At 33.2% G+C, this 26,379-nt stretch overlaps 1 protein-coding gene across 9 annotated transcripts in view; it reads left to right on the top strand.

Moving 5' to 3' along the window:
* Positions 1-26,379, top strand: part of TRAPPC8 (trafficking protein particle complex subunit 8) — an 87,685-nt gene that overhangs the window by 11,377 nt on the left and 49,929 nt on the right. For 5 of the 9 annotated variants that reach the window (XM_072829140.1, XM_072829138.1, XM_072829144.1 and 2 more), the window contains exons 3-11: positions 4,592-4,681; positions 5,907-6,081; positions 9,054-9,207; positions 11,521-11,614; positions 12,247-12,506; positions 12,846-12,961; positions 13,663-13,813; positions 18,351-18,451; positions 23,416-23,521. In XM_072829140.1, coding sequence (XP_072685241.1) covers positions 4,592-4,681; positions 5,907-6,081; positions 9,054-9,207; positions 11,521-11,614; positions 12,247-12,506; positions 12,846-12,961; positions 13,663-13,813; positions 18,351-18,451; positions 23,416-23,521 — 1,247 coding nt within the window. Of the gene's footprint in view, positions 1-4,591; positions 4,682-5,906; positions 6,082-9,053; positions 9,208-11,520; positions 11,615-12,246; positions 12,507-12,845; positions 12,962-13,662; positions 13,814-18,350; positions 18,452-23,415; positions 23,522-26,379 lie in introns of those variants that run through there. The other 4 variants (XM_072829141.1, XM_072829139.1, XM_072829147.1 and 1 more) reach the window with 3 other exon arrangements.

The raw sequence follows: 26,379 nt of genomic DNA, 5'->3' as shown, positions 1-26,379 counted from the left end.
ATTTTCCTTTAAGTTTTCAGTTGTGAACAAAAAAGCATAAAGAACACTTTAAAAGGGTGACAATTAACTTAAAACATGGCTAGTACAAGGTAGGAACTTATAGTTCTGGTTTTTCTGCTATCTTGAATATTTTGCTATTTTTCATCATCTTAGTAATTATTTATCAATTATGCCAAGCTACAAGAAAGTAGAAGAATGGTGACATTGTGTAGAAGGATGTTGCAGTAGTGAAATAAGTCATTGTTATTTTATCCTACTTTAGTTTTTAATTTCCCATTGCCCAAAATATTGAATTTTCTTTTAAGAAGGTATAAAAAAAAGACAACACAGTATTTTGAGACAAGAACCTAGACCGTTCTCTTTTTTTTAAATTTATTTTTTATTTTTTAAAAAAGATTTTATTTATTCATGAGAGACACAGAGAGAGAGAGAGAGGCAAAGACATAGGCAGAAGGAGAAGCAGGCTTCTTGCAGGGAGCCTGATGTGGGACTCGATCCCGGGACTCCAGGATCACCACCTGAGCCAAAGGCAGAAGCTTAACCACTGAGCCACTCAGGCGCCCCATCTTTTTTTTTTTTTTTAAGATTTTTATATATTTATTCATGAGAGAGACAGAGAGAAAGAAGAGGCAGAGATGTAGGCAGAGGGAGAAACAGGCTCCATACAGGAAGCCCAATGTGGGACTCGATCCTCAGACTCCAGGATTGCACCCTGAGCCAAAGGCAGACGCTTAACTGCTGAGCCGCCACCCTGGGGTCCTAACTATTCTCTTTTGTTAAAGGACATGGGACAGTATTCTTTCATACTAAATGACGTTTGTATGACAAAATTTACTTGATACAGTTTGAACGTGGACAGATGTTAAAGGCAGGTAGGCAAGTAGATGTGTGTGTGTGTGAAGGGGAGTATAAGGGATTAGATGACGTAGAGGTGAAAAATTCATTGGGTTTATTGATCATTCTGTTTGTTATTTAAAAGTTTGAAAATGAAGGTGTTTTGTAGTGATGGAGCAAATGAAATGACCTTTTTCTCTTCAGCAAAATTATGAACCATCAAAGTTTCCGAGACTATGCAAGTACAAGAAGGAATAGAAGTAATGATAAAACTAGAACTTACAGATTTATTTGAATCTGGAATCAGTGTTTACATGATGGATGTGTTCCAGGTTAATGAATGACCATTGAACAGTTAGTTGTATTCAAAGGATATTGCCTAATTGAGGCATGTGTGTGTTTAAAATGAGGAAAACTGGGAAAACAAATTTGAATTTGCTATGTTTAAACTCTTACTAAAATTTCTAATAATGTTTTTTTATTGTACCTTTATAATTCTGTAAATAAAAAGACAATAAAATATCAAGGATCAATTAGATTCATATGGTAAATGACAATGAGTATTTTTTTCTTGATAGACTGAGGGTTAAAAGGAGTATAGTTCAAAAGAGGACAATTTACTTAAAAAAAAAATCTTCCACTGTGATGCCAGAGAAATATAAAATTAAAAATTGGGCATAAATAAACATCTGTTCAGAATATTTTGATTATTGCTGATTTTTCTCAAAAGACTTGAATGGAAATAGTCTCTTCAAAAATAGTTCTTAAGCATGTTGTTGAAATAGAAGTTAGTATTTCTTAATTATTTGTATTATTTTAAGTTTTTTAATGATTTGAAAAATGTTAATAAATTTTACATAATAGTTCCAGTTTTAGTTTGTTATAGCTTTCCTGTTCTAAGATCTTCTGAATTAAGCCATGTTTTCTGATAACCTTAGTGTTTGGTGTCAAATATTTTTGACCTTGAGTCTGTACTTTATTGAATTAAGTAATTATACAGCTTTTAATTATTTCATTTCTTTCTTTTGAAAGTTTTCATTCTGAAAATATGTTTTAGTATATCCTGGACAGTTTAAAGTTATATAGTCATAAATACCAATGTTACTTGGAATTTGTTAATATTGGTGCTTTTCGTTTAGTCTGAATAGGGATTTTGCTGGCAATTTCAGCTTCTATGAATGATTAGGAAGGGAAAAAATGTAACCTACAGACAACGTTTATATGTTTTTATTTAGGATAATCCAGTCTTTTTCTCTTACAGATACAGGGTTACTAAGTATTTCTGGTTTTAATATGACAAGGATCAGAGTTGCTTTAGGTCTCTAGTTTTATAACAAACGTTAGATGCGTATTGGGCACACTAATAAATAATTGTGTCTCAAATTACTGGCACTAAGAAGGGAAGAAAGAAGAGACAGAGAAAAAGCTGCATTTTGTGAGTGTGGATGGAGGATGGAACATTGTTTTTTAGCTCTTAGCTTCCTTCTTTACCCTTCCTTACCAAGACAAAGTACATTCTGCATAGAAAAACTTTACCTGGTAGGATAACATGGTTGCTATTTCAATTTCAAACTAAACATGTGGAGATGGAAAAGGAGTTTGAGCAAAATGGTGATTTCATTTCAAAATAAGTCAATGAAAAACGAAACTAACCAAAATAAGTCCAAGATAATTTTTTTAAGGGGAGAGAATTGTCACTGTTAAAGAAGTCTTTTGTTAACAAAAATTTCTATTATTTTCCCATTTTGGCAAAAGTATCATTTGAAAAAGCAAAAAAAGGAAAGATGCTATTGATTTATTGGCATGTAGAAAAACTGAAAGAGGACTTCTTAATTAGCCCCTCAAGGAAATATGTGGCTAAAGAGAAAACTTACCATATCAACCTCAATGTGACCTATCTGAAGGATAAAACCCACTTCTACTATATATATATTTGAAATTTTTTCCTTCAGTCTTTTATATCCTTAGTTAAGTACCTGGTATCTTCTTGCACCAGTTTTAGAAAGTATTATTTCAACCATTGTATATATATATATGTATACTTTGTTTTTTTTTCTTCTCCTCCTTCCCCTTCACCTCCCTTCCTTTCCCCTTCCGTTTCATCCCCTCCCCTTCTCTTTCTCCCTTTCCTTCCTCTCCTTTCCCCTTCCTTCCCTCCCCTCCCTTCCATTCAATCCTCTCCCTTTCCAATTTTTGCCACTTTTCTTACAGATTATAATATTTCTGGGAATGTTTTTTCTCATAGCAATAAACATGAAAAGGTTAGTGATAGCCCTCCTAAACAGTATATGGGTTATTCTCTTAAGATATTTGTTGGAATTGAAATTTTATATCTGTGTATATATATGTATGACACCAGATAAGATATTACTGTTTGGTAAGAGGAATGGCTTTTTTCCCCCCCTTTTCCATTTGGTTAATGTAGTATTATAATGTGAACAAAGTGTTTTTGCTGTTTTCAGTGATTAAGATGAAAGGTTTCATAATCATCATAAATAACTAGGAATGGGGGCCACTTGGGTGGCTCAGTGTTGCCTTCAGCTCAGGTCGTGATCTCAGTGTTCTGGGATTGAGACCTGCATCGGGTTCCCTGTAGGGAGCCTGGTTCTTCCTATGCCTATGTGTCTGCCTCTCTCTGTCTCTCATGAATAAATAAATAAAATCTTAAAAAAATAAAAGAAGTGTCTTTTATTTATTTTTTTTTTAAGATTTTTTAATTTATTCACTTGAGAGAGAGAGAGAGAGAGAGAGAACAAATAGGAAGAGTCAGAGGGAGAAGCAGACATGCTGAGCTGGGAGCCCAAAGTGAGGCTCGACCCCAGGATCCTGGGATTATGACCTGAGATGAAGGCAGACACACTCAACCATCTGAGCCACCCAGGAGCCTCGGATTGTCTTTTAGTAAAATTGATCTGGATAATTTTCTTAAACCTTGTGAAATGACCAGTCGAATGACTTAACCTTTAAAGTAAGTTGTTTTTTTTTAAATGAGTAGTTGTAAAATGCTTAGCATCAAGCAAGAGAGGTTTGACATTTTAAGTATTACATTATATACATTTATTAAAAAGTGAAGATAAACCTCTTTATATTTGATTATAAGGTAAGTATACTTTGAAATTTCATTTAAAAAGGTTTTGTTATTGTCATACTCAAGTAATCAAATTATAAAGTAGAGGTTGTCAACCTTACCACTATTGACATTCTCAACCAAATCATTTTATTTTGTGGAGAGCTTTCTTGTTCTTTTCATTTTAGGATGTTTTGCACTGTTCCTTATATATTTACCTAGAAGCCAGTAGCATCTGTTCCCAACCCTAGTTGTAACAACAGAGTATCTCCAGATGTTTCCTAGAGGTCAGAATCACTCTTGGTTGAGAAACCATTGCTTTGAAATGATATTTATGAAGAAGAGCCACTTGTGACAACATGATTAGTGGCAGAGGCACAAAACTTTAGTTCTAGAATGTTTTTACTCCTATAGGTAATGTTTAAAGGATTAATAAGTAGATTCTGAGATTATTGTATAGGTTTGGGAATAAGTCAGTTTTATTTTTACAAATACATATATATGGCGTATATAATAAATCTTGAAAAAGTGAAAAGTTCTTGTCTTATATCTTTAAGTACAAGTGAAAAATGCTTATTTGCTGCTGAGAGTTATTTTTCACACCTTTTAGGAGTATGGACTTGAAATATTGTCTGTTATAAATTGATTTTATTGAGGAATTTTAACAATTTTATATATTGTTCATTTTAGCTACTACTCCATGGTTTGAGTCTTATAGAGAGACCTTTCTTCAGTCGATGCCAGCATCAGATCATGAATTTCTGAACCACTATTTAGCATGTATCCTTTGACCTTTCTGTTTGCTTAAAATGATATGTCTTAGAAGCTGTTAATCTCAGAAATAGTTCTGTGAGGGCAAATTTTTTTTTTTTTAAGATTTTATTTATTTATCCATGAGAGATAGAGAGAGAGAGAGAGAGAGAGAGAGAGAGGCAGAGACACAGGCAGTGAGAAGCAGGCTCCATGCAGGAAGCCCGATGTGGGACTCGATCCTGGGACCCCAGGATCATGCCCATGGCCGAAGGCCGGCGTTAAACTGCTGGGCCACCCAGGGATCCCTGAGGGCAAAATTGTTGAGAGGACATGGAGAATGGAGAAATTATTTTTAATTGATGATGCTTCAAGTTTTTATTGTTTTTGTTAAATAGCATCCCAGATACAAGACTGGTTGTGATAAATTATTTTTTTTGTACAAAGTAAGAATACTGAGGTCTTGCGTATTTTTTTTTTCTCTCCAGCTCAAGTATTCCACATTTAGTAAGTTTCTAAGCCATTTTACAGAGTAAATTGTCAGTGTTAACTGCTTTTGCTCATTGCCTCAAAATTAATTGCATGTGCAAAAGCTCATATTTAAAATTAGTTTTCCATTTTTTTAGTAACCTGTTTTATAGCTGTTAACCTCTTCTGACCATTAAGGCTTTTTAGTTTGCTTTTTTTTTTTTTTTTAAGATTTTATTTATTTATTCATGTGAGACACACAGTGAGAGAGAGCGGGGCAGAGACACAGGCAGAGGGAGAAGCAGGCTCCATGCAGGGAGCCCGACGTGGGACTCGATCCTGGGTCTCCAGGACCATGCCCTGGACTGAAGGTAGCGCTAAACCGCTGAGCCACCGGGGCTGCCCAGCTTTTTAGTTTTCTTAATGAAGTTGCAGAGAGAAGTTAAGAGGTAGGATAGAATATGAAACTGCAGTGAGATGGAATGGAGAGGAGTAAGATTCATCAGAGTTGTTCAGTATGTTGATGTATAATTTTGATATTGTGTCTTTTTATGTTCATGGATTTCCTTATATATGTAAATGACCTAAAAATGTTAACAAAAAAACCCTTAAGATTTAAAATCTTGAATTATTTGGAAATGTTGGAGGAATTATTTTGATTTTGCAGCAAAATATATGAAATCAGATTTTTTTTTAGCTTGAAAAAAATCTCCTTAAAAGTCTATTTTAATAGGATAATATTTATCATTTAGTATTAAGTGATAATTACCTTAATATGGTTTACAAGGTATGTTGGTAGCATCATCTAGTGAAGCTGAACCTGTGGAACAATTTTCAAAGTTATCACAAGAACAGCATCGAATTCAGCACAACAGTGACTATTCTTATCCCAAGTGGTTTATACCAAATACACTTAAATATTACGTACTTTTACATGATGTAAGTGCAGGAGATGAACAGAGGTAAGCTTTATTTTTTTAATTTTAAGTTTTTCCCTGTTAAATGATAAAACATTAGTTTGGACATGGCTTGTTTAAATTTTAGATGTATTTTTTTATCTAAGAAAGTGGAAGTTTATTAATAAAACATTCAACAACTGTCATTTTATGTTAGATTTCACATGCTTATTCACACTTCTCTTTCAGTCTATATTTCCATTACTTCAATCTTTGTACAAAAGTGCCTGCCATTTTACACCTGTAGGTCTTAGCAGTCATTTCTTACTTTATTTTTATTTTTTTAATTTATTTATTCATGATAGAGAGAGAGAGACAGAGAGACAGAGACACAGGCAGAGGGAGAAGCGGCTCCATGCAGGGAGCCCGACGTGGGACTCGATCCTGGGACTCCAGGATCGCGCCCTGGGCCAAAGGCAGGCGCTAAACCGCTGAGCCACCCAGGGATCCCCCATTTCTTACTTTAAATTATTTCTAATTTTTTTTCTCCTTCCCAGGTTTCCTCTTACTTTTCACTTCTTGACTGTTTTTTATTTTTTTATTTCTTTTATTTTTTATTTTTATTTTATTTTTTTTCAAAGATTTTATTTATTTATTCATGAGAGACAGAGAGAGAGGCAGAGACACAGGCAGAGGGAGAAGCAGGCTCCATGCAGGGAGCCCTTTGTGGGACTCGAAACCGGGTCTCCAGGCCCTGGGCTGAAGGCGGCGCCAAACCACCGAGCCACCCGGGCTGCCCTTTGACTGTGTTTTAAAGGCATTTCTCTCTTCACTCTTCACCCTCTTGTCACTTTATATTTTTAGCCTTGATATTGTCACAGTCTCAAAAACATCCATACATTTCTTTCTTATGTGCTCTTCAATAGTCATTATTAGTGAGTTGCCATAGTCCTTTTATCTTTGGAACAAATGATTAACTTATCTTTAACATAAAGTAAGTCTTGTAAAATAAGATAACAAGAAATGTTTTATTTTTATGGTTTTGGAATTTAGACTTTTGATTCAAGATGTGAGTCAAATTAACCTTTTGTTTCAAACTGTTTTTGTGATATCCCAACGTCATTTAGAATATACAAATAATCATTTCTTGCCCCTGTTCTGAGCGCATACCATTATCTTTTAAATAAATGTCCTTTCTTTTTATTTATTTATTTTTATTTTTATTTTTTGAAGAATTTTTAAAAAAAAGATTTTATTTATTTATTCATGAGAGACACAGAGCGGGGGGCAGGGGGAGAAAGACAGAGACACAGGCAGAGGGAGAAGCAGGCTCCATGCAGGGAGCCCAATGTGGGACTTGATCCCGAGACTCCAGGATCATGCCCTGGGCTGAAGGCAGGTGCTAAACCGCTGAGCCACCAGGGATCCCCTGAAGAATTTACTTTCTTAAATAAATCTCTACCCAGGGTGGGGCTTGAATTTACCACCCTGAGATCGATTCACTTGCTCTACCAACTGAACCAGGCAGTCATGCCATAAAGTTTCCTTTGTAACCAAAAAATTTTTCTGAGGAATAATTACTATTTAGGGTTTTTTTTTTTTTTTTTGAAATCATAAACAGTCTGTAGTGCATGGATAAAGTTTACTATGTAAGTAGAAATAATTTAAACTGGCTATTAAAATTAGTTTCTATCAGTTGAATATGGTATATGTCTTCTAGTTGAATAATTGTAACTGGGATATTTAAGTAATTTAGGTGTTAGATTAGTTATTTATATGTTTAGCAGTATCATTGTTAAAGTGAGTAGTTTATTGTATTTAAGTGTGTATACATAAATCATAAATACATATATGCTTGTAGCTGTTTGAACAAGTTTATAACTTCTGTTTATCTTGTCTTAATTTTATAGTATATAAATATGATTTAATAGTTTGTCATGTTTGTTACTTGTGTACTACTATATTTTACATTTGAATATAAGATTTTCTGGATTTTTCTGGTTTTTTTTGGCACTAGATGGCTAATTGACTAAAAAGATGCTGTTTAAATTAGGTTAGCTCTCTGTATTAAAATTTCATTTTCCATCAGAATGTACTGTTTGCTCTGAGGCTGTCTTATCACTTGAATGATCTTTTCACCCACCAACTAGCATAGTTAGAGCATGGAAATAAAAATGCTTTTTGTTGCATCTAAGATGTAACTCATGGATCCGGCTATTATAAATTTTGCAAGAAAAAAAGTGGATTTTATGTAATAAATATCTTGGCTACTCTTCTTTTTCTCCTTTTCTTCCTTTGTCTTAGAAGACAAGTAAGGGAAGGGTAAACCGTGGCAGTGAAAGATGTTTTGTTAAATACTTTTCTGTTTTCACACTCATGTTTTTTGATAAATGTGTGTTATCTAAGATGGAATTTCTTTTTTTAAAAAAATTTTATTTATTCATGAGAGACAGAGAGAGAGAGAGGCAGAGATACAGGTGGAGGGAGAAGCAGGCTCCATGCAGGGAGCCCGACGTGGGACTCGATCCAGCGACTGCAGGATCACGCCCCGGGCCGAAGGCAGGCGCTAAACCGCTGAGCCACTCAGGCGTCCCTAAGATGGAATTTCCAAAAGTTTATTTCCCAAAGCCTGGTTCTCATAGTTGAAAGAGTTTCTGATCTATAAGTTTGAAGCCATTCTTTGGAAGTTCACAGTGCACATTATTAGCAAACGGGAGTCTTAGACATGGTCTTCTGGCTTTGTTTACTGTGGTTCTCCAACTAGTTTGACCACCAGAACCCTTTCTTGGGATAATGGAGTGTCTTGCAAAGTTTTATTCTGTGAAGCACGTTTTAGAAACTCTTCTTTAAGGTGATATCCAAGCTAGCAAAATTACAGTTTGTTTTATTTTATTTTATTTTATTTTTTTTACTATTTTATCTCTGATTTTCTGTTCTGCCTTTTTGGGGGATTATTTTTGCATTTATTTTACTATCTATTATTGCTTAAGGTATGCTCTCCATTTACTACAAACTTTGTTTCAATTTTTTTATTTTAGAGCTGAATCAATTTATGAAGAAATGAAACAGAAATATGGAACTCAGGGTTGCTATTTACTTAAAATTAATTCTCGAACATCTAATCGAGCATCAGATGAACAGATACCAGATCCTTGGAGTCAGTATCTCCAGAAAAATAGTATTCAAAACCAGGTATATGTAAAAAACAACAATGAAGCAAACCACAAATGCTGTATTTCAGTTTTACGACATAATGGCATAACTGTAGTAGAATTTTTTATGTCTTCGTTTAACTGGTAGAATTGTTAATATTTGTGGAATCTGGCTAGTTCTGATCCATTGGCATGTGAGCTCTTAATTCAGTGGTTTTAAACACTGTTATAACTAACACATGATCCCTACGCATACTCCTTTCAGGTATATAATATCAGTGTTAATTTTAATTAATCTTTTCTGAAAAGAGGAAAAGTGACTTACATAAGAATTGAATTAGATTGGCTAGACATGTAGAGAATAGAATTTTTTACTTGTACATTTAATTCCTTATGAATGCTTACAGTCAATTCTTTATTATCCACATGCTCTGGGGTTGCCTTCCTTCATTTTCAACATGCTGTTCTTATGGCCACCTTTTGGAGCTCATACTTTTTAGGTGGGTGGGCTTTTTTCCCTAACTTTCCTTTAATTTCTTTTCCTTCTGAATTTTGAGGAAGTGTTACTTCTTCCTAATTTGCTCCTTTCTTAATCTAGAATTCTAGACTAATGTTAATTGTTGTCTGTTGGTTGAAGTGGGTAGGTAGGAATAAGGGTTCATGGTCTGTCAAACTTTTTAGGTAGAATTGTATGCCACTTGATGGTAGTCAGATGCCACTTTCCCATGCTTCGTTCAGATAATCAAGAGTTGACTGCTTTCTGTGTAGAAGGGGGAGTTGTAAGTAAATGGAAAATGTATCTATTTTGTACCTTTAAACTACATTGTGTACTATGTGATAATTTAAAAAAAATATCAGTTTATAAAGTTTATGTAATTTTTGGTATCCTAATGTCAGTATTGTTTAATAATCTGTGATTTGCCTTATTTTTCTCTCATATGGAATTTTTGATTCAGATATAGGGCTATACTGATATTTACTCACTTTAAGAGAATGCTGGAGAAAACAGAAAAAAAAAGAACGAATTGGATATGACGGAATTTTATTTTAAAAAATGGTCTTTCAGGGTCACACTCAGAATAGGAACAATATTGGAAAGAGGAATTTAGAGTCTAGACATCTTAAGGAAGGGAAGCATAAGTCAGATTGTCCAACTTGAGAACTTTTTTTCTTTTTTTTAGATTTTTAAAAAAATATTTATTTATTTACTCATGAGAGAGAGAGGCAGAGACAGAGGCAGAGAGAGAAGCAGGCTCCACTCAGGAGGTCTGAAGTGGGACTCAATCCCAGGATCACACCCTGAGCCAAAAGCAGATGCCCAGCCACTGAGCCACTCAGGCGTCCCCAATTTGAGAACTTTTAAACAGAAGACAGAGGTATCAGAAATTCTATAGCTAGAAGCCCAGGATTGGAAGATAGTTTTTAAAGCTTAGCAAATCTAACCCTCTGATGTAATCCTTTAATTTTCTTTACCAGTGAACAACCTCATCTGGTAGTCACTCTCTTCTCAAGTGAACTGTACCATGTCTGAGCAACTGGAGAATCAACCAAAAATTTTCTCCCTTTGCTTGTACTCGTTTGTCCTTTGGGACTAATCAGTTTTTCATTAAGTCAACTTTCAAAATATAGAAGGATAGTTCTCATGTCCCCTTTTTATTTTTTCCAGGCTAAATATACCTAGTTTTTTCAACTCTTTCTTGCATGGTAGTTTCAGACTGTTTCTTGTCCTAATCACTTTTATCTTAGTAAGTTCTCGTTTATATACTTTCCTGAAAGACACTCAGAATAATACCTCAAATTTACTACTGACAGAGTCTGGATATTTTTAAGTTTTTTTGTTGACTGAGAAACCAGTGCCGTTGTACAAATAAACATCACATTGGATATTTCTCCAATACACTATGATGTACGCGAATTTACTCCAACCTATTAATATTGTATCCATGACCTAGGAGATTCCATACCATCCATCTTCTTTTCTCCTTCCTGGCTAGTAATCCTCTCTCTTGGCATTTATTTCTCTCTTTGATATCTCTACAGGTATTCTCATTTGGTCATATACTTAACACATGTAAAAGGAAAACTGAGATAGAGATCATTTGAATTCGGAAGAATTAGGGTAGTAGATTGAATGTGAAAGTAGAATGTGAAGGTAGAAATATAGTAGGTGGGGTTTGGAATTACAAGATACATGGAAAAAGTTAACAATTTAGAGGACTGGACAGAGTCTCGCTAAAGCAAATAAATGAGGCTTACAGTTAACAGAAAAACCACAGTTGTTGATGGATTTGGTGGTATCTTAAACATGATTAATTAATATAATTGCTAATGCTTTTTTATTTTATTTTGATAGGAGTCATATGAAGATGGCCCTTGTACTATAACTTCAAATAAGAATTCTGATAGTAACTTGCTTTCATTGGATGGATTAGATAACGAAGTCAAAGGTCTTGATATACTTTCTCTAAGTTCTCTTTTGATTGAAAATATGTACTGTTCTCAAAGCATGCTAATCCTTACAGATAAAAGATGGGAGAAATTTTCATAATAAAAAAAAGAAAAGGACAAAATAGCTGTTCCTTTGAAGAATTTTTTTAAATCATTTGAATTTGATGTTTTTTGACATTTGAAAACTTGTTTTATAAGAGTAATATATTTCTTTTGAAAAATTTGTAGAAAGCAAGGGGGAAGATACTGTGTGCAGCATTTGTTCTTCCCAAAGGTGATATGATTTTGAGAGCTTTATTTCTGTATTTTAAATTACAGTTTTGATAGTGATAGCTCTAAAATTTTTTTTGTTAAAAATTTTCTTATTAGCTGTGTTACTTAAAATGATTCTTTATGTTAACAATGTATTTTTCTTTTATTATATGAATTTTTAAATTTTTATTATGTGTAACAAGTATTAACCCAAGTCCTGTAATTTTAGGAGGGAAAATGTTAATGTTATTGTATCTTAGAGTTATATACAGAAATATAAAGGGTTCCAAGATGTTCTTTTTTTTTTCTTTAGCAGTATGGTAGTAATATCACAATTTTCTGTTGCATTCTGAGAGTAAAAGAAAGATCTGTTTTTCAGTAGATGGCTTACCAAATAACTTTAGAGCTCACCCACTTCAGTTGGATTCATCCAGTGACCCTTCTAACAGCATTGATGGCCCAGATCATGTAAAATCTGCCTCATCATTACATGAAACAAAGAAAGCAAATACTGGAATTATTCATGGTGCATGTTTAACGCTTACTGATCATGATAGAATTCGACAGTTTATACAAGAGTTCACATTTCGGGGCCTTTTGCCACATATAGAGAAAACAATTCGGCAATTAAATGATCAGGTAAGATGTAATTGTTCGGGTTAGTATTTTTAAACTTTCAGCGAAGAGTAAACTTGGGATTATAGTAGTGTAAATTAAAGTATTTGGATTTTTTTTTTTAAGATAGACTAATATTAGGATTTATTGGTGTCACTGTTGGTGATGAAATTGTTAAATCCTAAAAGATACTTATTTACACTAGGGATATTGCCAGCATATGAACAATTTTCTTTAAATCAATGTTGTTAAAATGAATATTTGCTCACTATTAAAGCTTTTTAATTTTTATTTAGAATTTTTTCTTTTGTATGTAAAAGTAAAATATTAAATTCTCATTTTTGTAACAATCTTTTTTGGTAGCTAATATCAAGAAAAGGTTTAAGTCGATCTCTATTTTCTGCAACTAAAAAATGGTTTAGTGGCAGTAAAGTTCCAGAAAAAAGCATTAATGAGCTGAAAAATACATCTGGATTGCTGTGAGTAAAACATTACTGTTTTTGTTTTTCCTGTGTTTAACTCTGACTGTTCGACTTTGTGGTTTCCAGCAAAAAATGATAATCTTTTTAGTTTTTTAGTTTCATATTGGTTAAAACTTAGGTGGATAAGAACAGTGACTATAAGTTAATTTAAAAATGTTTTTTAGACCATAAAGTAATTGGATATCTAAAAATAAATAAGAATTGGGAACGTTCCTTGCTTTGGATCTCTTTCCCTGTTTGCAAAAAGATGAAATTAGATTAAGTATTCATTACTAACTCATCTGAATTAAAATATTGTGATCTAGCAATTATGAATCCCGGCATACATTTAGATAGTTTTGTTTAATATAGTCTTGTTGTAAGGGAAAATAAAATTCATTTTGGGTTTTTATGTTTTTTGTGGTTATATATAAAATGAGTCACCTAGAATTAATCATTTGCTTCTTAATTTGACCACAGAGAAAATGCTTGCCTGCTGTTGAGATGTTCTTAGTATAAAGCTGTAAACTATATAACCTAATTGTTTTCAAATATTTCTGAGAAATAACAGCCTCTTGTTAGAAATAGAATTCTTGTAAGACCAGATTAATTTTCCTAATGTTTTAGATAGTTTAGCAGCTTGTTAGACATATTATAATATTTAGTGGTTTAGGGGTCTAACTTACAAATTACTTTTTTAACTTATTTTATATTTACAGGTATCCACCGGAAGCACCAGAACTTCAAATCCGAAAAATGGCTGACTTGTGCTTTTTGGTGCAGCATTATGATTTGGCTTATAGTTGCTATCATACTGCAAAGAAAGATTTTCTTAATGATCAAGCAATGCTTTATGCAGCAGGTGCCTTGGTTAGTGTTCTATAATATTATAGTTTCATACTTCTGTTATCATAAATGATTTAGAGATTTCTCTTTATGAAATGGCAAGTAAAATACTTAGGGATAAAGTTGTACTTAAAGAGGATATAATGCTTTATAGGTTTTGAATTAGTTTATACAGAATTGATGGATTTTCCTCAACCTAGTATATGTAAGCATGTCATATATGAGAGTTGATGTTTTAGCTTTGGCTAGCACCTTTTAATTTTTGTATATGTCTTCAAAATTTAATTTGAATTTCAGTTATTACATTGAGTGTAACATTTTTTTAGCAGATGCTTTTGGACCTATTGAAAAATCTTTTAAAATTGCTTAAATGTTTTTTTTCTGATATATGACTATATATCAGTTAAGAATGTGTACATTGGTGTGAGACAGACTCATCTGAGGCAAGTATTGAACATCTCTAAGCCTCAGTTTTTTTGCCTGTTAAATGTAAATCCTAATGGCATAGGGTTAGATAAAGTATAAGGCATGTGATGTGCATAGCACACTGCTTTGTATATAAAGAGCTGTAAGCATCAGCTATGTTAGTTTTTAGAATTGATTGGTAAACCTTGGTATCTCAAAGAATCTTCTTTTTTTTAGAGAGCTCAAAAGCGAGTAGGGGGGAAGGGCACAGGGAGAGAAGCCCGACATGGGGCTACATGTCATGATCCTGAGATTGTGACCTGAGCTGATATCAGGAGTTGGATGCTAAAACTGACAGAACTACCCAGTCGCCCCCAGAAAGAATTTTCTTCACTTGTTTGCCTTATAACATTTTAAGTTTTTTAAGAGTTGTCATGCATATATGCATAATCTTTCTGTGTGTAGAAAAGAGTAAACACTGTTCCTTTCAACATCTTCACTTTAAAAATATATAAGCTTGTAAACAAAAGTGTGAACAAAAATGCTTAAGAATAAATATTTCATTGGAAATTACCACATTTGTTAAATAATTGCCATTTATTTTGCATTTGTTTTAGTATTATGTATAAAACTAAAATAGGTAACTTAAAAATGTAAAGCTAAAATGGCAAAATTACATTTTTCTTTTTATTTCTGCAATATTTTTAATGAAAAATGTCTTCCAACTTTTGAAAACCTTGTTTAGGAGCTAAAATCATTATGAGTTGAAGTGCTTGAAAACTTACATGAATTGTCCTTGGCTAGACATTCTGTAATCTTTTATTGTAGTCTTTCAGAATGATGATTGTGTGAATATGAAATCATAAATACTTAATGTTATTTAATAAATACTTTACAACATAGATGTGAATTTATAAAATTATACATTATGTACGTAATTGAATGTTTGTATATAGGTAGAATCTTACAGAGGTATGGCAAAAGATTTCTGTAGGTTTATGGTATGTAAGCTTTTTCATTTTTATCTACAATCTGATAAATACCATATTTAAACCAATTAGGTGGAGGTGTTAGTAGCAACTATATGAGAGAAAATAGTTTCACACTGGAGAATAAAGTCATATTACTATAACATAATATACAAATACTTGAAAATCCTTGTCTGTAAAAGCTGCTTTAAAAATACCAGGCCTTGGAGAAAAATAAGGTTGGGACAGTTCTTAAATTAGGGTTGGGACGTGTATCTTTGAAACTAGACTACAAATAAAAAATATGTTTGTACCATGAGAGGTGATCTGTGTAATCTAGTGAGGCCACACCAGCATGGCTAGAAGCTACCTCAAGGAATAAAAAACATACAGAAAACCAGTATGTAAATAATAGCTGGGAATAGAAGGTGGGGGAAAGTAGCTCCTAACCAGTGGAGGTGCCATGAGGTAGAACATGGAGGGAAGTACAGCTGCCTTAAGCCAAGAGCTGTTCAAAGTGTACTTCTCTGGAGAGAGGGTCCATGTGCACCAAAGTGTAGGTGGTCATTTTCTATTTTCTTAAAATGCAGATGAAAAAAGCTCCTGCCTATGCAACAGGTGAGCTTAGGGCATGTTTCTTTCCTGCTGAAGGTTATAATCTTGTATTTGCTATTTTTGATCCCCTTGCCTAAGAAAAATTATAAATGAATACAAATTCTTTTTGTACTGATAACCACTTTCCTATTTACCATTCACAGATCAGCTAATTTAATAAGGTCAGAACAGACCATACTGCCTTTTTAGTGGAAAATTGAAGACATTTATAGTAACTTAAAAGTTAAAATATATATCATAGCAAAACCAGTAACAGCCTTTTTTTTTTTTTTTAAGAGGAAGAGAGTGCATGTGAATGGGGGGAGAGGCAGAGAGAAAGAGAGGGAGTGAGAATCTTAAGCAGGCTCCTCGCTGAGTGCAGAGCTCGATGTCACTATCCTGAGATCATGACCTGAACTGAAATCAGGAGTTTGGACACTTAAACAACTGAGCCGTATAGGCGCCCCAATAATAGGAATTCTTAAAGAAATACTGTTGTTTTTTTTTTTTGTTTATTTGTTTTTTGTAGTTTAATCTGTCTTAACTACTTTAACTAACTGAAGGGTAAGGAGATCACTCCGGTTCTTGATGAAAATCATGTAAAAAGAATTAGTCCATATCAAAGACTATAACACATGATTTAATGGTTGATTTTTGAACATCATATGGTAACTTGGGGTGATCATTTTGAATGTTCTCACCATATCTGTAGAAATTATGTCAGTTTTGTTTGAATGTATATTGATTTAATATTTCTTGCAGAATTAAATTAGAAAGTAACAGAATTTGGGGTCATATTTTTCTTACAGGATTTTTTCTTAGGTATCCTTTTATTAATGTATTGATATGTAATATATATAGTTTGTATAAGGATGTGTTTTTGTACAATACACTATACTATACTATACAATCTATATATTCATTAGATAATTGCTTATATGTATAGTATAGAAATGTGCATTTATTATATTTTTAAAAATTAAAGTAGTTAAGAAAACTTGCTTCAGAGCTGTAGTATATTTTGTCTCATGGATATAAAGTATTTTCATTCAGTTTATTCATTAAATTTTGAGCAAATACTGCTGGACACCAAGGATAGAAATGCATTCTGAGACAGATGGGAGTTTATATTGTCATGGAACCTATAATCTGTCAGGTTAAAGGTTTTAGTCGTTCTCCCAATTTTTAGATAATTATTTGTATTCTTTTCTATTTTAAAAAGTGTTGCAGAGAAATACTTTTCATCCTAAAAGTGGATTGGCATTAACAGTTTATCCCCCAATTTATGAAAATTTCTTTCATTTCTAGTTAAATTTTTATTGAAACTTGGTCCATAAGAGGACATAGTAGTGTATTTTACTAAGAAAGTCAGAACCCCGTATTTGAGTCTTCGTTTCTCATTTCATTAGCACTATTGTATGTTATTTGCATTATTAACTAAAAACATAGGTACTCACAATAGAATAGCTTTTTAAAAAAAATAATTTTTAAATTTTTACTTTAAGATTTCATTTATTTATTTAAATGATTATATTTATTTATTAGAGAGCATGTAAGCAGGGAGGGCAGAGGAATAGGGAGAAAGAATCTGAAGCTGTCTCTTCACTGATCAAGGACCCCAACATGGGACTCTATCCCATGACCAGGAGATCATGACCTGAGCTGAAACCAAGAGTCAGATGCTTAACCACTGAGCCACTCAGGTGCCTCCAGAATGGCTTTTATTTTTTATTTTTTTTAAAGATTTTATTTATTTATTCATAGACACAGAGAGAGAGAGAGAGAGAGAGGCAGAGACACAGGCAGAGGGAGAAGCAGGCTCCATGCAGGGAGCCCGATGTGGGACTCGATCCCGGGTCTCCAGGATCACACCCCAGGCTGCAGGTGACGCCAAACCACTGTGCCACCGGGGCTGCCCTAGAATGGCTTTTAAATGTGAAATAAAAAGACCTAGAAAAGTAACAGAAATATAGCTCTAAGAAATGGTCTTTTGTATGGTATAGGATATAAACTAGAGTGTGTAAATAGTTGAAAATATATATAGCGTCAGTTGTTGTGAGTTCTGTTGTAATGTTCTGATGCCAGTAATTTTTTTTTTTTTTTGATGCCAGTAATTAGAAAGAGATGTACTTTACCTTTTTTTTCTCTATATGGTCCTGTTTACTCATGAGAAATAGGGAAGAACAGGGAGGAGGTAGTAGAATCTTAAGCTAGGTGTACTTGGTAGTTAGTTGTATATACCATAATTCAAAGTGTTTAACAGGTCTTTTTGAAAATCTTATTTAAATACTGAATGACAGACTTTTTGACTAGAGAATTTAAAAACTAAAAGCATATGAATAAGTTTTTCAAGTCTGCATTAATCCATGAAATTCATAGGTGTGCATACTGAATGACAGAGTATTTGACTAGAGAATTTAAAAACCAAAGGCATATAAATAAATTTTTTAAGTCTGCATTAATCCATGAAATTCATAGGTGTGCATATATAAAAAGCTCCAGCAAACTTCAGTCCAATTTTTAGGCTTCCAAATCTAAACTATAAGAATATTTCTCCTTTTGAAGTATAGTATAAATAATGTCTTTTTCTTTAGGAAATGGCAGCAGTGTCAGCTTTTCTTCAGCCAGGAGCACCCAGGCCATACCCTGCGCATTACATGGATACAGCAATCCAGACATACAGGGATATCTGCAAGTAGGTGACTACAATGTTTATGTTCTATCCATTTAGAGGTAAATTTAGTGCTTATATTGTTAATTAGGTATAAATGGTTCTTTGTTTTTCATGCTTTAAATTTAAATTAGCTCCCAAATTAAGTTAATATACTCAGACACAAGATGAGGTGATTTTTTTTTTTTTTAAACTAGTGTTTTATTATGTCCTTTCTTTTCCTATTTTGTTTGGATGTGTGGTTAGGAATTTGTTATATGTAATGTTGAGGTTTATGTTATAGAAAGGGTGATTTCATGGTGCAGACATTTCTAACCTAAACTACTGTTACGCCAAGGGTTAGCCACTTTGAACTTTTCTTGTTAAATAGGCAGAATGCAGAGTGTTATATAAAAGCCCAGATAAGTCTGGCAATCCAATTTTGTCCTCCTGTCTGCAACAGACTGTCAGCTTTTTCTAAGTCTACACTTACTGTGTGCAAAAAAATTTACCTTGGAGTCTTTGTACTAAGTTACCGTAATTGATAAGATTTATCATCAATTTAATATATCTTTTTGGATAAATGAGAAATACTACATTAATTATACATATGCATTTTAAGAAGCTTCCTGGTCTCAGAAATCCTAAAATGTAAAAGAATTTTCTTAAAATATAGGAAATGCAATATTAGTTTTACAATGCCCTCGTAGAATGCCATGTTCCACTTTTTTTTTAAAAAAAATATTTATTTTAGAGAGCGTGCATGCATGCTGGAGTGAGTGGGGGAGGTGTAGTGGGAGAGAGGGAAGAAAAATCCTAAAGCAGACTCCCCACTGAGTGTGGAACCCAATGTGGGGCTTGATCCCAGAACCTTGAGATCGTGACCTGGGCTGAAATCACGAGTGGGCTGCTTAACTGACTGAGCCAGGCACCCTCCGCTCACTTTTTTCTTTTTAAAGATTTAGCTATGCTCCACTTTTTAACTGGCCAGATCCTATTTATCCTTAAAAGATTTTCTTAAATTTCTTTTATGATGTCATCCCTTTCCTTTCTCTACCCAAATTATGGTGAATATCAATTGTTCCCTGTTTGTTACCTGTTTGATATCAGTTTTTTGTTTTTAGTAAGGATTGTATCATGGGAATACTTGAATTTATAGCACTCCCAGTGCCTGACATAAATGGATTTTAAAAAATTTTATTTTTAAAAAGGTAAGATTTTTTTTGGATACCTGGGTGGCTCAGTGGTTGAGCATCTGCTTTTGGCTCAGGTTGTGGGCAGGGAGCCTGCTTCTCCCTCTGCCTTTGTCTCTGCCTCTCTCTCTTTGTCTCTCATGAATAAATAAAATCTTTTAAAAAAATATATGGATATTTTTGTTAAAAATTCAAAATATGTTTTTTGTACTAAATAGTAATGAAATATTTTTATTATTTAAATTCCAGTGTAATTAGCAGGGCATGTTATATTAATTTGATATAGTGATTCAGCAGATCCATTTATTACTCAATACTCAAGATAAGTGTACTCTTAATTCCCTTCACCTATTTCACCTCTACCCACCAAGTCCCATCTGGTAACTGTTCTCTGTAAAGAGTCTGTTTTTTCGTTTGTCTCTCTTTTTTTCTTTTGTAAGTTTGTTTTGTTTCTTAAATTCCACATATGAGTAAAATCATATGTGGAATGATTTTCCCGACTGGCTTATTTCTCCACATATGAGTAAAATCATATGTGGAATGATTTTCCCGACTGGCTTATTTCATTAGCATTATACTCTAGATCCATTAATATTGCTGCAAATGGCAAGATTTTACTCTTTTTTATGACTGAATGATATTGTGCGTGTGTGTGTATCTTCTTGGAAAGAAGTTTCTATGGAAACTTGGGCTGCTTCCATAATTTGGCTATTGTAACTAATGCTGCAATAAACAGGGGTGCATATATCTCTTCATATTAGTGTTTTTGTAATCTTTGGATAAATAAATATCCAGTAGTGTGTACTGGATCATAGGGTAGTTCTATTTTTAATTTTTTGAGGAACCTCCATACTGTTTTCTACAGCGGCTACATTCTCAACAGTGTATGAGGGTTTCTTTTTCTCCACATCCTAGTCAACACTTGTTTCTTGTGTTTTTGATTTTAGCTATTCTGACAGGTGTGAGGTGATAACTGCATTGTGGTTTTGATTTGTATTTCCTCGATGATGAGTGATGTTGACCATGTTTTCATGGGTCTCTTTGCCATCTGTCTGCAGAGAAATAAATGTCTGTTCATGTCTTCTGCCCATTTATTAATTGAATTTTTTTTGTTTGTTTTCTTTGGATTTTTTTTGTGTTGAGTTGTAGATGTTCTTTATATATTTTGGATACAAATCCTTTATAAGATATGTCATTTGCGAATATCTTCTCCCATTCAGTAGGTTTTCTTTTAGTTTTGTTGGTTATTTCTTTTGCTGTGTAGAAGCTTTTATTTTGATGTAGTCTTAATAGTTTATTTTTGCTTTTGTTTCCCTTGTCTCAGGAGACCTCTAGAAAAGATGTTGGCACAGCCAATGTCAGAGAAATTATTGCCTATGCTCTCTTCCATGATTTTTATGGTTTCAAGTCTCACATTTAGGTCCTTAATCCATTTTGAACTTATTCTCGTGTGTGATATAAAAAAAAAAAAAGTCCCATTCTTTTGCATGTAGCTGTCAAATTGTCCCAGTACTATTTGTTGAAGAGACTTTTTGCCCCATTGCATAGTCTTGCCTCCTTTGTCAAGTTTATTTCTGGGCCTTCTGTTCCATTGATCCTTGTGTCTGTGTTTGTGGCAGTACCATACTATTTTGATTACTACAGCGTTGTAATATAACTTGAACTCTGGAATAATGATGCCTCCAATTTTCTTTTTCAAGATTTGCTTTGGTAATTTAGGATCTTTTGTGGTTCTATATAAATTTTAGGATTATTTGTTCTAGTTCTGTAAAAAATGCTATGGGTGTTTTGATAGGGATTGCATTAAATCTGTAGATTGTTTTGGGCAGTGTAGACATTTTAACAGCATTTGTTCTTTTAATCCACAGACATGTGTTTTATAGTTTTTAGAATACAGATCTTTCACCTCTTTGGTTAAGTTTATTCCTAAACATTTTATTATTTTTAGTGCAATTGTAAATGGGATTGTTTTCTTATTTTTCTTTCTGCTATTTCATTATTAGTGTATAGAAATACAATGGATTTCTGTACATTGATTTTCTATCCGGCAAATTTAGTGAATTTATCTATCAGTTCAGGTATCTGTAGATAGAGAAATAGAAAACTTAAAAGACTAAAAAACCTAAAAAACTTGTGAATAGTGAAAGTTTTACTTTTTCTTTGCCTGTTTGGGTGCCTTTCATTTCTTTTGTTGTTTGATTTCTGTGGCTAATGGCTAAGACTTCCAGTGCTGTGTTGACTAAAAGTGGTGAGAGTGGGGCGAGGCCTCCTTGTGGTCGTCCTGATCTTAGGAGAAAAACTCTCAGTTTTTGAGTATGATGTTTGCTTGGGTTTTTCATATACAGCCTTTCTTATATTGAGATATGTTCCCCCTAAACCTACTTTGTTGAGGGCTTTTATTATGAATGGATGTTGTATTCTGTCACATGCTTTTTCTGCATCTATTGAAATGATTACATGGTTTTTATCCTTTCTTTTGTTGATGTGATGTGTCACATTGATCAATGTGTGAATATTGAACCCAAATGGTTTTTTAAAATGTTACTTGAATAAACTAATAAAATCTTGGACTTGGTAGCACTTTAACTTAATAACTGACCACATGGAAAATTGGTGAGGAGAAATCAAACAGAAATAAGTAAATCAATAGTGTTAAGATTCAAGGGTATTTATAAAATTTACTTAAGAAAACTCTTTAAGAAGTGAGCATATTTGCGCATATATATTAGTAGGTGTTACTAATTAGGAGGTAGTCTTTTGTGTTCATTAAAAATAATCTTTGACATTCATAAATAACCTAAGAGAGAACATAATTTGTTAGTATTTGTTCACTACAGTAATTTTTTAAAGTAATGCGTTGTCTTTTTAAAACTCACTGTTTGGAATGACCTTCACATTAGTTATCTTTGTGGGGCACCTGGGTGGCTCAGTGATTGAGCGTCTGCCTTTGGCTCAGGTCGTGATCCCGGAGTCCAGGGATTGAGTCCTGTATCAGGCTGCCCACAGGGAGGCTGCTTCTCCATCTGCCTGTGTGTCTGCCACTCTCTGTGTGTCTCATGAATAAATAAATAAAATCTTAAAAAAATAAGTTAGGAATCTTTGTCAATTTAAAGCCAAGTGTAATTTTGAAACAAGGATTAGAAAAAGAAAAAATAAATCTTGGCTATTTCCCAGCAATAAGATTCCATCTTGTAATTTCATAGTGAAAATATTTTTATTTATTTTTATTATTTTAATAATGAATAACCCAATTTTAGATTATTGATGGTAGTAATCCATTAAGAAAAATCAATTGTGCATTTTTACAAAATACTTTGCTCAGGAATCCATCAGGCATTCCTCATGCTATCTCCAGTTGAAATATCACGATGGTACTACTAGATGAAAAGCCCCTGAATATTCCTAGAAGTAGCCAGCAAATTGAAACACATCTGACTACAGTTTGCAGTGAGGAAAGAGAAATATGAAATGTTTATATTCTTTTCTATTCATAGTAAATTTTACTGTTAACCAGTGGCCGGTTCAGATGTACCAGTTAGGTACTAGCATTTTGTGTATAGAAAATGTGACTTTGCATTGTATTTTTACCATGAAATTATATGATGGTAAAAAGTTTTGAATGGTTAGGAGAATTCTTTGAAGTTTTCTCTTTAACCTTTTTTTGGTAAGTGGGAAACAAGAGCATGGATTTCTTTTTTACTCAAAAACTAGATTGGGATTTTTGTTGAACACATAGTAATACATTAAGTATTATTACTGTGATGTATTAAGATATTGTAGTGCTAATTATATTTTTTCTTGTCTTTCTTTCTTCAGGAATATGGTATTGGCTGAGAGATGTGTATTGCTAAGTGCTGAAATCTTAAAAAGCCAAAGCAAATATTCAGAGGCTGCAGCTCTGCTAATACGGTTGACTAGTGAGGTACTGAAAATGTATAGTAATTACTTTAGTAATAGTTCATAAATTTAAAAAGGTGTTTCTTTTTTTCTTGACGAGGGTGTGCAAGACATAAAAGTAGAGAGGATTTTCTTTTTGGGAATTTATAATATTGCTGCTTTATTTCTTGAATTAATTTTAAATGTATTTTAGAGATACATTTTTATTTATAGATTTTTAAGTCTACGTTATTACTAACCACAAATATGTATTGTACATCTTTAATGAATTAGATTCTGACTTATGCATAACAGTATATATTTAGATTCTTTTTTTTTTTTTTTAAATTTTTTACCTTGAGTTTAGTGATATCCAATGTTACATTAGTGTTAGGTGTTCAACATAGTGATTCAGCTTCTCTATACATTAGGCTCTTCTCACCACAGGTGTAATTAACCATATGTCACATACAACACTATTACAGTATTGTTGACTGTGTTCCTTATGCTGCCTTTTATTCCTGTGAAGTACTTATTCCACAACCAGAGACGTGTATCTCCCACTCTCCCTCACTCATTTTGCCCATTTCCCTGTTCTCTTCCCTGTGGCAACCTTCAGTTTGTTCTCTGTATTTATAGGTCTGATTCTGCCTTTTGTTTATTCGTTTTAAGTTTCCACATATGAATGAAGTCATATGGTATTTGTCTTTTTCAGTCTGACTTGTTTCACTTAGCATAATACCCTCTAGGACCATCTAGAAGTTATTACAAATGGCAAGAGTTCATTCTTTTTTATGGCTGTATAATGTTCTATTGTATGTATATAAACCACATCTTCCTTATCCATTTGTCTATCCTGGGACTTCTGTTGCTTTCATATGTTGGCTATGTAAATAATGCTGCAGTAAACACAAGGGTCTGTATAGTTTTTTGAACCCGTGATTTCATTTTTGGGGGATAAATACAGAGTAGTGGAGTTACTGGATCATATGACATTCCACAGTGGCCATAACAATTTGCATTCCTAGGAGTGCATGAGAATTCCTTTTCCTCCACATCCTCACCAATATATGTTATTTCTTTACTTTTGATTTTAGCCATTTTAACAGTTCAAAGTGGTATCTCATTGTGGTTTTGATTTGCATTTTCCTGATAATGAGCAGTGTTGATCATCTTTTCATCAGTTTGTTGGCCATCTGTGTGTCTTCCTTGGAGAAATGTTTATTTAGGTCATCTACCCACTTTTTAACAGTATTATTTATGTTGTGGTGTTGAGTTGTTTAAGTTCTTTATATATTTTGGATATTAATCTCTTATTGGATATATCATTTGCAGATATCTTCTCCCAAACAGTATGTTGCCTTTTTGTTCTGTTGATGGTTTCTTTCACTGTGCAAAAGCTTTTTAAAGATATTTTTATTTATTTGAGAGAGAGAAAAAGAGCATGAATGGAGAGGAGAAGGGAGTGGGAAAAGCAGACTCCCACCTTGAGCAGGGAGCCTGTCACAGGGCTCAATCCCAGGACCCTGAAATCATGACCTGACTCGAAGGCAGATGCTTAACCAACTGAGCCACCCAGGTGCCCCTGTGCAAAAACTTTTTATTTTGATGTAGTCCTAATAGTTTAGTTTTGTTTTTGTTTCCCTTGCCTTTGGAGATGTATCTAGAAAAACATTGCTACAGTCAATGTCAGAGAAATTATTATATTCCCTTGTAGGATTTTTATGATTTCAGGTCTCAAATTTAGATCTTTAGCTTATTTTGAATTTATTTTTGTGTATGCTTTAAGAAAGTGATCCATTCTCATTATTTTGCAATTAATTGTCCAGTTTTCCCAGTACCATTTATTGAAGAGACTTTTCCCTGTTGTATATTCTTGCCTCCTTTGTCAGAGATCCATTGATCATATAAGGATCAACTTATTTTGGGGCTGTCTACTCTGCTCCATTTGTCTAAGTGTCTCATTCATGTGCCAGTGCCACACTGTTTTGAATTTTATAGCTTTGTAGTATATATCTTGTAATCTATATTTATGATATCTCTAGCTTTGTTCTTTTTTTCCTCAAGATTGCTTTGAGATCTTTTGTGGTTCCATACAAATTTTCATATTATTCTGTTTCTGTGAAAAATACAGTTGGTATTTTGGGGAAGAATTGTTTTTCTTTTCTTTCTTTCTTTTTTTTTTTTTAGAATTGTTTTTAATCTGTAGATTGCTGTGGGAAGTATGGTAATTTTAATAATAGTAATTCTTCCAGTTCACGATCATGAAATACCGTTACATTTATATGTGTCATCTTCAGTTTCTTTCATCATCGTCTTATAGTTTTCAGAGTACAGGTCTGTCACTTCCTTGATTAAGTTAATTCCTAGGTGTTTTATTCTCGGTGCAATTGTAAATGGAATTATTTTTTTATTTTTTTATTCATAATAATACTTAAACCAACATGCATGTGCATCTTTCTAATAGAAAATTGGTAACACAATGAGTAATCACTGAGGAATTTTTAATGTTTCACTAGTATGAATGTGTAAAAACAATCACTGTAAGCATTGAAAATAATCTATATTATGAATATTCCAGAAGATGAAAAGCAATCCATTTATAGTTGCTATTGAAAGTTTATAGTAGATACTATTTTGCATCACTAATAAGTATGTAATATATTATCTTTCTTTCCCATCTCCAAACTGGCCAACATTATTTGCATATTTGCCTTAATCTCAAAGAATAAATGTCTTTGTGTCACTACCAGGCATCTGCTGCAGGTGGTATAGGGTTAGATGTTTCTGACCATGTAAGCTCAAAGGTCTGTAGTTAAGGAGAAGGGATTGGTGGCTAGGGCTCAATTTCAAAGCTACTTTTATAGCCTGTAACTTAACTGTCTTCCTACTTTGTATCTGATT

The sequence above is a fragment of the Canis lupus genome, chromosome 6 (genome assembly GCF_048164855.1).
Source record: "Canis lupus baileyi chromosome 6, mCanLup2.hap1, whole genome shotgun sequence".
NCBI classification, from domain to species: domain Eukaryota; kingdom Metazoa; phylum Chordata; class Mammalia; order Carnivora; family Canidae; genus Canis; species Canis lupus.
Note: the sequence above shows the minus strand (reverse complement) of the source record. Positions and strands in the feature narration are given on the sequence as shown.